This window comes from Mus caroli, unplaced genomic scaffold (assembly GCF_978045245.1).
Source record: "Mus caroli unplaced genomic scaffold, Mus_caroli_1 scaffold_13, whole genome shotgun sequence".
NCBI lineage: Eukaryota > Metazoa > Chordata > Mammalia > Rodentia > Muridae > Mus > Mus caroli.
In genome coordinates this window covers 38,530,384-38,543,367 of record NW_028227268.1, presented here as the reverse complement: position 1 = coordinate 38,543,367, position 12,984 = coordinate 38,530,384, and the positions used below count along the sequence as shown (strand labels likewise).

Genomic DNA, 12,984 nt, shown 5'->3' with positions numbered 1-12,984 from the left:
ACAAAACTTCTATCAGCTTGTTTTTTCAAAGGGTCAGTAATGGATTTAAACTCCTATACATCAGTAAGGATTTTCCTATATAAATGCTAGCTTTGACCTGGGAAGAGGAAAAGTGAACTAGTAAACAAGACCAAACAACAAGGAAAACAGATCTCACAAATAGTGGGCGTGGTCCTAGTTAAAGGACCAAGGACTTTGAGAACACATTGGAGTGGACACACTGCAGCTCCAAGATCTGAGCATATTACAAGAACTTCTTTCAAGATTGATTTTTTTTCTCATTTCTAAAATAGCAGTAATAACTCAGGGACATCAGACTATCAAATGCACATAAAACTGGTCTAGTAAACTAATAACCTATTATAATTGTCTCAGCGAAAGCTGTAAGGCAAGAAGTGGCAGGGACTGGTTGTGATTGATCCATTATCTAAGAGCTTAACAAACTTACTTTCAACACATTTTACTTCCAGGTAGCTTGGTTAGGGGTGGAGGTGTCAAAGTAAAAATACCCTGTGTAGGTTCAGCATGTGCTTACTGTGCCTCACTATGGCAAAGCCGAACACAGGAGTAGGGCACCTTGGAGGATATCCTCTTCGTGTGTATTGGGTCCATGTGTGCTCTTGCTTGACTTAAGTAAAAGGTACCGTCAGTGTCTGTAATAGATGCTGAAGAGAGTGCCAAGGGAAACAGCTGTAAAGACCCTCTAGGATCCGACTGCTGTGTAAAGGAACAGCAGAAAAGCACCTGTGTTCCATCATCTGGTTATATCAGGACCTACTGTGTGCATTAGTGCAGATCCGGGTTTGCAAAGTAACTACACCAGCCGCAGTGCTGTGACTCCTGCAGCATGCAGCGGGGGCGCGCCGCTCGTGCCCGGGGGCCATGAAGTCACGTGGGCGCGCAGCCCCGCCCCGTCGTCGGCCCCGACTTGGTGGGGCGGTGTCTGCCCCGGAAGTGCCTGTCTTCGGCTGACAGCTGCTGGCGCGGCGGCGGCCCCGAGCAAGATGGCGCTGCGGCCGGGAGCCGGAGCCAGCGGCGCGGCGGGGGCGGGCGCGGGGCCCGGCGGGGCAGGCAGGTGGGTCGGCGGGGCGGGGCGCGGGACCCGCGGAGTGGGCAGGTGGGTCGGCGGGGTGGGCAGGTGGGGCCGGGCGCAGGGGCGGCGGTTGCGGGGCGCGAGCGTCCTGGGGACCCGCGGGGAGCGCGCTCGGGTGCAGGCGCCACCGCACCTGCCGCGGGGCCTCGAGCGCCCGGGAGTCCCTGCTAGGCTTGCTGGGCTCGAGCTGCTGTCGGAGCGAAGGCTGATGGTCTAGTCGCAAAGCTGGAGGAACCGTTTTAAGACTGTACAGTACTGTCTTACCTCTCATAGAACGTCCTGTCCAGTCCTTTTTCTTTTCTTCACGTACAAATAGAAAAATCTGAAAACCCTTGAATTAGTAATTGTCTTGAGATAAAGCTCGTCTAGTAGAAAAAAACATTTGTCTGACTCCTTTTAAAATAGACATTTTGAAACAAAGAAAATTCACTGACCAAGAGCAGTATCTCTTAAAACAAAAGCTTCCAGACTTTATTGAGCTCCTTTTAAAAATAAAAATCTGCTCTTTGTTCTATTTCAGATAATTTTTAGGCTGTGCACCCTGTATCCAGAATGGTAAAGGGGTGTTTGTAACTCAAGTTCATTTTCATTTGACAAAATGTTTGATTCCAGAAAGTCTGCACCCCTTTCTATCATGACTCAGTTTGTGTTTATTTAATTAGCTGACATACAGCACACACATTCCGAGATAAAATTAGCTTTTATTTTTAAATATCCTAAGTTATCTTTGGAAAGCGAAGTATTTGGGGTTTTTTTATGCATAGTTTAATTTTGGAATCACCTACACTTCAAATGTGTAAAAGATTTTAAAGTAACCATCTCTTACAGGTGCATATGTGTGAATACACACACACACACACACACTCATTCACGGAAGGAAAAAAGCAGTCACTTGAATAAAGCAACAGTGTGTGGCCAGGTTTTCTGCTTCCTCTACAGTCTTTGAAACATTTTCCTTCCTCCTCTGGTTTTGTCACTGTTTCGTTGAGGTCTTTCATTAGTGAGCATTAGAAATTGCTTTTGCCTGCAGAACATATACAGGATGACAATTTCTAAAGTGGCATTCCATTAATCTAATCAAATGTATGACTTATAATGGGACCAGTCCTAGAAAATTTCAAAGAATTTCATGTTTTAGGCACAAATGTTTTCAAAAAAAAAAAGAAGACCCTCCTGGGTACAGAAAAATTCAGTGCATTGCTCAGTTTGGTTTATAGTATTTTAATGTCACTGGTCCAAGCAGCTGAACTGGAGCATGCCTGTAATCCAGCTCTGAGGAGATGTAGGCAGGAAGATCAGGAGCTCAAAGACATGCTCAGCTATGGGGAGAGTTTGATGTTAGCTTGGGCACCCTGAGCTCCTGTCTTAGGAGAAAGAACATGGGCAATAAACTCGTGTGCACTCCAACAGGTAGCAAATACATAGGAGACAGAAAGTGATTACAATGGTTGTTGAAGGGTATTTGGTGTTACATTTATTAGATACTTTTTGGGGCTGAGAAACTGTATACTCAGGAATATTGGTGATACTAAGAGCTGAAGTTATCTATAAGAAACCTAACAAAGTAGCAGAGTATAACTAGAGAAAAAACAGAAGCCAACACTCTTCTCTCTAAGCTTTCAGTGGGAAAAAGAAATTACCAGCTGTAACTGATTCTGAGGGCTGCCTTCTGCCTTGGATACTGTTTCTTAAATACTTTCTTTTAGCTACTTAGTTTCCTTAAAGGCTAGCCAAAGGCAGCCACATGCAAACAACCGCTTTCTCGCCTAATGCATTGAATGGGCTACCCTAGAGTAAATGCTTGAGACGGATAAATGACAGTATTTGCCTTTAACCAAGTAAAGCAACAGAGTTGAGAACAGTCTGGGTGAGTCTTTAGTGACCCCACTTGTAATCATGTGGAATGACGACACATGTAAATGTGTAAAGTACTGGTTTGAGAACGTTGTTTATTTTGCGACAATGTCTTTTATTAATTTAGCTCAGGCTAGAGTTGAACAGATAGCCCAGGGCAGTCTCAGATTTGTGATCTGACTACCTCAATCTCATTATTGCTAGGTCTGTGGACTCCACCACCCTGATCTAAGTATCATTATTCTTGATGCCCTAATACCACAAGTTCTCAACCACCCCTAAGACCCACCCTAAGGGTCTTAGGGTGGGTCTTAGAGGGGTCTGGACCCCTCTTAGGGGTGGGTCACACATCAGCCAGTTACATTATGATCCATAGCAGTAGCAAAATTACAGTTATGACGTAGCAATGGTATAATTTTATGGTTGGGGGTCACCCCCACACAAAGAACTAAAGTAAAGGGTCACAGCCAGGCTGACAGGATCTTTCCTGAATCTGCCTCTCACCAGTGCTGTGTTATATGTATTAGACACCGGAGGCTGAGGCTGAGGAGATGCGTTGAGAAGACTGTACTTAGAGTCCAGGCCTGAGACATGAAAGCCAGCAGCAAATGTAGGTTAGTAGCAAAAGGCTGGTGACAAGCAGAGCTCTGGGTCTGAGACCTGGCAGCATTGCAGTTAGCGTCCGTCCCTACAAGTCAAGTTCTTGGAAGCTCACTTGGTTCGAACCCACCCCACCCCCGACCTTCCCTCAAGCTTAGCTGGCTTATCAGCATCTTCCTGCTTAGCAGCATCTTAGCTGCTTGTCAAGCCAGTCTAAGAATTAGTTGGCGGGGGAGGGTGGGGCCTGGATAGGGGTGGGGCATGCTGTCAAGCACAATGGTCTGCATTCAACTCTAGGGACTCACATAGTACAAGGAGAGAACTGACTCCCACCTCCACGTGAACAGCTCCAGACACACACACACACACACACACACACACACACACACACTAAATAAATAAATAAATAAATAAATAAATAAATGTAACAAAAAAGAATGGTAGGGGCTAACTGCCTTTAACTCCAGCCCCCGGGGCATCTGCTGCCCTCTTCTGGCCTCCTTGGCTGTCCACACACAGAAACACGAATGAAAAGAAAAACATGTTAGTGTTAGGTATCTAAACATTTCATAATAAAAACGCAAGGGTCACTAAGCAACTTTGGGTTGTTAAATTTTTTACTAGAGTTATATTTATCAGGACAGTTGGTTGGCTCTTATGTGTTTAATTTTTTAAGTGGCTTTTAAAATCTATAGCAGGTATTTTTTAAATCATATTTTGTATTTATTAATGTGTGTGAATTTTGACTTCATGTACACACCACACATAATGCCTGGTGTCCTCGGAAGAGGGTGACAGATGCCCTGGAAATAGAGGTAGGGATGAACGTTGAGCCACCATGTGGATGCTGGGAACTGAACCCAGGTCCTTCACAAGAGCAGCTAACTAACCACCCCTGTGATACATCTTACATCTTGTCTCTGTGGTTGCCTTAATTTGGGACCTTGACAGACGGGTTCTGTGTCCTCACTTGACAGGAGAGGGAACAGACAGGGTAAGAAGGGGACTACAACTGGCTACAAGAGAGTAGAACTCGCTCCAAGTTTTACTGAGCCACTCCACCATATGGGTGACTTGAATCTTTAAGGCAGGTTTGGCAAAGTCTCCAGTGGTTGCCTACTTACCTGTATTCCTTACTACTTGTTGTGCAAGTGGTGCCGTGTAGAACAGATGATCTCCAGCACTGTCCTTGAACCAAAACATTTTATCCAGTGAAGGGCATTAGGCAGGCAAACCTGTTAATGCATGACTCCACTGTTATTGCCTCTTGTATACCATTAAGAAAAGGGCTGACTCTTTCGGCCTGCTTGTTAGCCACAGGATTCACCAGTGACCAGCCCCTTCACAAAAGCCAGATAGTATGTATGCTAAACCATTTTGTCATTAAAGGGAACAAAACAAAACACTAAACCACTGTAGAGCCATGGACTCTAAAGTTGGTATTTTAGGCTGTTTCCTGTGGGTAGGAGGATGAGTATCGGGTTGTTGTTGTTGGTTTTGTTTTGTTTTAAAGCAAGAGTTCCTGAATTTGACATTCAGTTCTTGGTGCTCACTAACCTACTCTTAAAACCTCTCAAGAGCATCTTTGAGTCTGAAATTGAGAGACTTTCCCAGCCAGGAGGTTTCCTCTCGGGCTGGAGAGATGGCTCAGTAGTTAAGAGCTTTGGCTGCTCTTGCTAGGGTCTTAGGTTTGATTCCTGGACCCACATGTCAGCTTGTAAGCAGTTAAGTGCCACAGGATCTCTCAGCCCCTTTGGCCTTCATGGGCACTGCATGCTTGAGGTGTGTAGCTGTACATGCAGCCAAAACACCCCTACACATAACTAAAAAAAAGCCTGCCTCCCTTTCTTGATTTGTTCCCTTTCTGGTCTCAGCGAAAGGCCCAGTTCCTCAAACCCTCTCACATGTTAGTCCTGCTCCTTCCAAACCCTAGTTTCTCCTGTCAGTAAGGACGCCATGTTTCTCTTCCCTTCGCCTGTTGAAACCACCCACTGGAAGACCATCACTCTCAAGGGGGTGGCTTTTCCCCTCGTCTTCATCTGGACGAGCTTTTCTGCAGCAGTAGACGCTGGCAGCTGCTTCCTTGAACTCACTCAGTCCTGAGTTCTGAGCTGCTCCTTGCCTCTCAGTGGTCATTCTCCCCTCAGTTTCCAGGGTGAGATGCTGCAAGGTTACCTGTGATGTCCTCTTGCTACACATGCCAACTTCCTTGCTTATAATACACATTCTGTGCTTGGTTTGGTATTGTTTTTAACCTTAATTTAAAAGATTTATCTGGAGCTCTGGATTTTTCCAGGTCTTTCTCCTAACTTTGAGTTACATATACATACATACATTATATACATATATAAATTATAAATATAATATGTTTTATATATATATATAAATAATATGTTATATATGTTTTAGATAATTTTAGTTAAACCTAATTTTAGTTAGACTAAAATTTTGTATATAGCATATATAAAAAATATGTGTGTGTGGTGTGTCATATATATTTTATATTATACATTATATTATATATGGGCTTAAGAGCACTGGCAGTACTTCCAAGGGTCCCAGGTTTGATTCCCAGGATCCTTATGGTGACTCACAATCATCTGTAACTCTAATTTCTAGAGGATCCCACTCCCTATTCTTACCTTGGTGGGCACCAGGTATATTTAGTGCACAGACATACGTGCAGGCAGGAGACCTACACACACACATGCACACACAAAGGTTGTGTGGGATGTGAAAGCAGAGTCCTGTGCATTGCTGGTAGGGATGTGGATTGGTGCAGTCACCATGAAAAAGAGTTTGGCAGTTTCTCAAGAAGTCCACATAGAGTTACCATGTGACCTATGCAGTCTCCCTCACAGGTACATATAAAAGAACTAGGACCATTCACTCATACCAGTGTTCTTGGCAGTATCGTTCACTCAGCTGAAGGGCAGAAGGAACCTAAGTATCCATGTAGAGATGAGAGGATAAACTACAGTATGCACAGTCAGTTGGAGTTGTGTGGGGGACTAAGATGTTAATGCTTGCTACAGAGAACCTTAAACAAGTTTGCCTGAATGAAATCATCCAGATACTACCTGGTCTCCTTACTATGTAGACTTGGAATAGACAAATTTGTAAATGACAAAAAGTAGAGTACCAGGGCTGGGGTATGGTGGCTTATCATTAGTGGCATTTAGCCCACCAGAGGGGCTGGGTGGACTGAGGGAAAGGTTCTGAACATGGGTAGTGAGTAGTGGTAATGGTTTCAACACTGAATGTCCTCAATATCACTGAATTATATGCTTGAAATTATTGAAATGGTAACATTTTACAATAATATACACATACACACAGCACTTGGGAGGCAGAGACAGGCGGATTTTTGAGTTCGAGGCCAGCCTGGTCTACATAGTGAATTCTAGGACAGCCAGGGCTACACAGAGAAACCCTGTCTCAAAAAAAAAAAAAGAATAAACATTTTAAAGACCATGGCTGGGAGTAACATCTCATGCTTGTAGTTCTGTCATAGGAGATGGAGGCAGGAGAGCTCAAGGCCAGCCCTAACTATGCAGTTGTAGGCTACTGTGTAAAATGAGACTCTGTTTAAGTAGACTGTATAATGTGTGTGTGTGTGTGTGTGAGAGAGAGAGAGAGAGAGAGAGAGAGAGAGAGAGAGAGAGAGAGATGAGGTCTCACTGTCGCCTTGGCTTGCCTTGAACTCACAGAGATCCACCTGCCTCTGAACTCACAAAGATATATCTGCCTCTTGCCTCTCAACTACTAGGAGCTAAGGCACATACCACCAGATAGATAGATAGACAGACAAACAGATAGATTAGTCCATCTGTCCATCCGTCCGTCCATCCATCCCAAGGTCTTGCACATGCTCTACTAGTATCTTACCACTGCACCTGGTTGTTTTAAAATCATACATTTAATCACAGATCATTTTGCTTAATGTCCTACATCTCTGGTTTCAGAACTTTTGCCAAAACTGTATATTGCACATCCTTCTTTTTTCTTTAATAAGCTCAAAAGCTACCTCCACCAACCCTCCCAAGAGATAACCTAAAAATTAATCGTTCTCTTCTGAGCTCTTAGTATTTGGACCTTGCATAAACAGTTGGAACACTCATCCTGTGGTGCAGTGGTTTGCCTGCACCTGTGTATTCACGGTTGTAAGCTACTTCAGTTCTTTTGTGTAGTTGATGTTCACTAAATGTTTACTGGACGGACATGATTTCTCCATCATTTCATGGATGGAGAAATTGGAGTTCAGGGAGATCACAAGGTGACAGAGGCAGGCCTTAGTGTCAGGGCCTTCTGGGTTCTATCTCACATACCCCTCTTCAAAAGTTCCCTTCACATCAGCATTCTAGTACATTGGAAAGTAGGGAAATTTGATTTTATTAATATTAATAATTCTGGGGCTGGAGAGATGGCCCAGCAGTTAAGAACATTTCCTGTTCTTGCAAAGGATATGGATTTAGTTCCCAGCACCCCATGACAACTCACAAGCATTTGAAACTCTAGTTCTAAGGGATCCAATGCCCTCTTCTGGCCTCCATTGGCACCAGGCATGCATGCAATGCACAGGCAAACATGCAAGCAAACACACGTGCAAATGTTTTAATATATTAATAAGTCATCACTGTGCTACTGAACCAACGCCAGGCTCTGTCTGACTCTTTCAGCTGTGTAAGAATCATATTTTGTTTGAAATCTTATACAGATGGAGACACTGATGTACCTGTATTTTGCTTTCAGCTTCATGTTTCCTGTTGCAGGCGGAATGAGACCTCCTCAAGGTATGTGAAAGCTTACATTTCTTTGTCAGTAATGGCATGGCACCCAGAGCTAGGCTCATGCATACTAGGCAAGCACTCTGCCCGTAACCCATGTCCTCAGCCCCCACACTGAAGTTGTTTTCCATTGTTTCCTAACTTAGAATTAAATGAGTAAGTAAAAAAATAAGTTATACTGCTGTAAAACTTCCTATACATTTTAACTCTGTATGTTACTTTCTCTTACAATTTCTTTTAAAGCAGGGCTGTGGCACATGCCTTTAATTCCAGCACTCAGGAGAGACAGTAGCAGGCGGAGATCAGTAAGTTGGGGACCAGCCTGGTCTACAAAACGAGTTCCAAGACAGCCAGGAAGGTTACACAGAGAAACCCTGCCATGAAAAACAAAACAATAATAATAATAATAATAAAGAACTATTTTTAAATGTTTAGTTTGGACAGTGAAGGGATCATTCTTTGTGTCTCCCAAACTTACTCATCCATTATATTAGTTATTATTTAATCTCAGAGGCGAAGGAAGATTTCAGGGCAAGAATATTAAGAACAAATGATAACATTGCAACAAGCTGCAATTCTCTTGTCTTCTTCCACCTTCTCTGTGCCAGAGGCAGGAGCTGTATCTTATCCTCCAGTGTGTCCAGCACCCTGCCTGCATGTGTGATAGATTCCATGTAGATACTGGTTGAATGAATAAATGAATCTCTTTAGTGTCTCATGCATGTTTCTTTCTGTATGTCATGGTCTTATTATAGTGATGTACAAAAAGGACATCTCATATTATGATTTTAAAATATCTTAAGTCTTAAGCCAGTGGTAATACACACCTTTAATCCTAGGACTTGGGAAGCAGAGGCAAGCAGGTTTTTATGTTTGAGGCTGGTCTGCAAACCAGGCTATATAGTGAGACCCTGTCTCAAGAAAGAATAATATTTATGTCTCAGCCAGCTATGGTGGCATATGCATGTAATCCTAGAATTTGGGAGGCTGAGGCAGGGTTGTGAGTCTGAGCCAGACTGGACTACATAGCAAGACCCTATCTCAATAAAAATCGATAGATAGAGAGATAGATCAATAGATGATGGATGGATGGATGGATGGATGGATGGATGGATGGATTGATGGGTGGAAGGAAGGAAGGAAGGAAGGAAGGAAGGAAGGAAAAAAAAAGATTTGAGTCTGTTTTATCCCTGGAAATCTCTTTATTGGGTCAACGCCATCTCTTGGTTATAGGATTAGAATTCACTGGTAACAACTTTAGCCATACTTTATTGATGGCTGGAGTTGGGAGATAAAATTTTAGCCCATTCTGCTATAAACAAAAATGGAGGGAGGAATTTACCTACATTTGTCTTGCTCCTTTCTTCAGTTCCACTGCCTTCGGCTCTATTCCCCTTGGCTTCCAGCTGCCTTTGAAAAGCGGTCCTTCTCACAGAGCCAGTGCTGGTTGGCTATGGTAGACTCATTGGGGAAACAGAAACTCCTGGGTCACCAGCAGAGATGAGAGATAAGGGCACTCCAAGCAGGTGGAAGCAGCTCACTCTAACTATGTCTCCATCAGTGGGAGAGGTTGAGTTTCAGGCCAACTTTCCAAGGGTCAGTTGTATTCTTTTCAGTGTGTGCGTGTGTGTGCGTGTGTGTGTTTCCTAAGGCAGCTGTGCTCAGATATCCCGGATTTCCATCAAATGGTCTAAGATATTCTGTACTTAGAAAACTGTATTTACCATCATGTCATGTGTAGTTCATTGCTTTGCAATTTTCAACACTTTGTTGTAAAAATTCACATATGGAACACAGAAAATGAACAAGAAAAAGATCCAAAGATTGCTTGATACTTCTAATTCTAAATGGAAGTTTTGAAGACATTTATTGTATGTGTGTGTGTGTTTGTATGTGTGTGTCTATATGTGTGTGTCTGTATGTGTGTGTCTGTATGTGTGTGTCTGTATGTGTGTGTGCCTGTCTTAGTCAGGGTTTCTATTCCTGCACAAACATCATGACCAAGAAGCAAGTTGGGGAGGAAAGGGTTTATTCAGCTTACACTTCCATACTGCTGTTGATCACCAAGGAAGTCAGGACTGGAACTCAAGCAGGTCAGGAAGCAGGAGCTGATGCAGAGGCCATGGAGGGATGTTTCTTACTGGCTTGCTTCCCCTGGCTTGCTCAGCCTGCTCTCGTATAGAACCAAGACTACCAGCCCAGAGATGGCACCACCCACAAGGGGACCTCCCCCCTTAATCACTAATTGAGAAAATGCCTTACAGCTGGATCTCATGGAGGCATTTCCCCAACTGAAGCTCCTTTCTCTGTGATAACTTCAGCTTGTGTCAAGTTGACACACAAAACCAGCCAGTACAGTGCCTGAGTGCATATTTGTGTACGGCTGAATGTTGGAGTCTATGAAGGTCAGAAGAATTGTCATATCACCAGGAACTGGAGCTACCTGTGGTTTTAAGTCACATGCTGGGACCACAGAGGTGCTGGGGATCGAATTCAGGTCCTCTGTCAAGAGCAGCATGTGCTCTTAACCATCGTTTTGGAGGGGTTTGCTGTTACTGTTGTTTTTAGTGACTTTTTTTTTTCTCTTTAAAAATTCATGTAGTTTGTGTCTGTGTATCAGTCCCGCAGTGGGTGTGTAAATGTAGGTAAGAGGATAGATAGTTCACGTGAGTTGGTTCTCTCCTTCCACCATGAAGGTTCTAGGTATTGAACTTAGGTTGTCAGGTTTGCCCCTTACCCACTGAGGCAACTCACCAGCTCTTGTTCTGTTTTTGAGACAGGATTTCATGTGCCCCAGGCTTTTCTGGAACTCACTATAAAGTTGAGAGTGACCTTGAACTCCTGATCCTCTAGCCTCTAACTCCAGGGCACTGGGATCACAGGCTTGTGCCACCTTGTCCAGCATGAGGGTTTTTTAAAAGTATTTTAGAGTAGACTTTTCATCATTTGAAGACTTGAAGCACAGATCATTTCTAAAAACATTTACAACAGCAGTGTTGCCCACAGTACAGTGTGTACTTGATCAAGAGAGAAGGAGAGAAAACTTACTTTTCACTTCGTACACTTTTATGCTTTAAATGTTATACCAAATACCTGAATCCCATTCAAAAGTAGAATGACCATTAGGACGTAACAATGAGAGAGGGACAGGATGTGTCGCATCTGTTCTGGTCACCAATGAGACCCCACACCCTCTGCCTTTGGTGTCCTTTCAGTTCTCTTTCTTGGATGTCTGTGTTGCTGGCTCCTTCCTTCCTTTAGGTCCTTGTGCTCATACCCCCTGCTCACAAAAGCATGCCACAGAAGAGCGAGGGCTGCGTCCTCTGGCTCCTGTCTTCCCATTGTTCTGTACATCTTGCCCCAGCTCTTACGGTGACTTGACCTGTAAGGGTTTGGTTGTTTGTTTTTATTGTTTGTTGTCTCCAATTACAGCATGATTTCCATAGGGTGAAGTTCTGGGTCTGTTCACTGCTGTGCTCTTAGGATGCTGGCTGCCATGGAGTAGACCCTGGAGAATCTGAACAAAGCACTGAATGGGTCAACAAGTAGCCTGCCTCTGCCAGCTGTTTCCTGTCGATGCAAATATTTGTGCTTCTAGAAATTAGGCAGTAAGAAACACGGAGAGCAAATGATGAAACAAGAGAGATGTGTATATTGTTTTTTTCCCTTTACTGTGTAGTATATGTTTGGTTTCTGAAATAGCATCTGACTGTATATTCCTACCTCTAACCTCTCTAACCTCTGTCCTGCCCTAGTCTACCCACTGCTGGAATTACAGGCAGTTTCCACCATGACATCCCTGTGCTTCTTTCAGTTGAATATTTGTTAAAGAAAGTGGGGTGGGGGGGCATGATGGTTAAGCCAGTACTCAGAGGCAGACAGGCAGGTCTCTGTGATATGAGACCAGCCTAATCTATACAGTAAGACCCTGTCTCAAAAATAAACCAGGAAGCAAAACCTCATTACCTGCAGCATTGCATTATCGTCCACAATTGGGAACCACAAATCAAGTTTTTACAGTGTTCCTGTGGTGTAAAGTAAGCTGGTGATTTTTATATTGGGCTCCATTCATGATTATCCTCAGATCAGCTGCATGCAGCCCACAGGTTGCACGTGCCTGATAGGATTGATAAGATTGCAGGGTGTGGTAAGGTGCAAAATTAGAACATAATTTGTGCTCAGGCTGTTTTATTCCCTGCCAAGCATAAGGCATATGGAGCTGTCCCCTTTTATAGGAGACACTGATTGTTCACTAAACCCCAAAGGGCTATTTGTTCTTCTCTGCTCTTGGGACTATTTCACTGGAGAAGTTTAGGAGACACTAATGCACACGAGACGTTCCCCATGGTTTTCCTGTCCCCGTGTTATATGTGCTTCACACACCAATGGCTGTGTAAGTGTTCATGTAAGGACAGGGAAGAAGAATAGCATTACTTTGACATAATAAGCATTAAACAGTTTTACAGATGAGAAACGAGGGCACAGACGAAGTTGAGAAAAAACAGGAGTGGTGGTATACACATGTAATCCCAGCACCTAGGAAGTTAGAGGCCAGCCTGGCTATAAAGTGAGTTCTAGAGTGTGGAGGGAGGATCCCAGAGACACATACAAACATACAGAGTAAGGGAACAAGCAGATAACCCAATAGAT

General features: G+C 43.7%; 1 protein-coding gene across 21 annotated transcripts in view; it reads left to right on the top strand.

Annotated features, from left to right (window-relative positions):
- Positions 1-968: 968 nt before the first annotated feature.
- Synrg (synergin gamma) overlaps positions 969-12,984 on the top strand; it is an 83,192-nt gene continuing 71,176 nt past the window's right edge. For all 21 annotated transcript variants that reach the window (XM_085829732.1, XM_085829731.1, XM_085829726.1 and 18 more), the window contains exons 1-2: positions 969-1,075; positions 8,300-8,340. In XM_085829732.1, the coding sequence (XP_085685858.1) occupies positions 1,005-1,075; positions 8,300-8,340 (112 nt within the window). In that variant the 5' untranslated portion in view covers positions 969-1,004. The remainder of the gene's footprint in view (positions 1,076-8,299; positions 8,341-12,984) is intronic.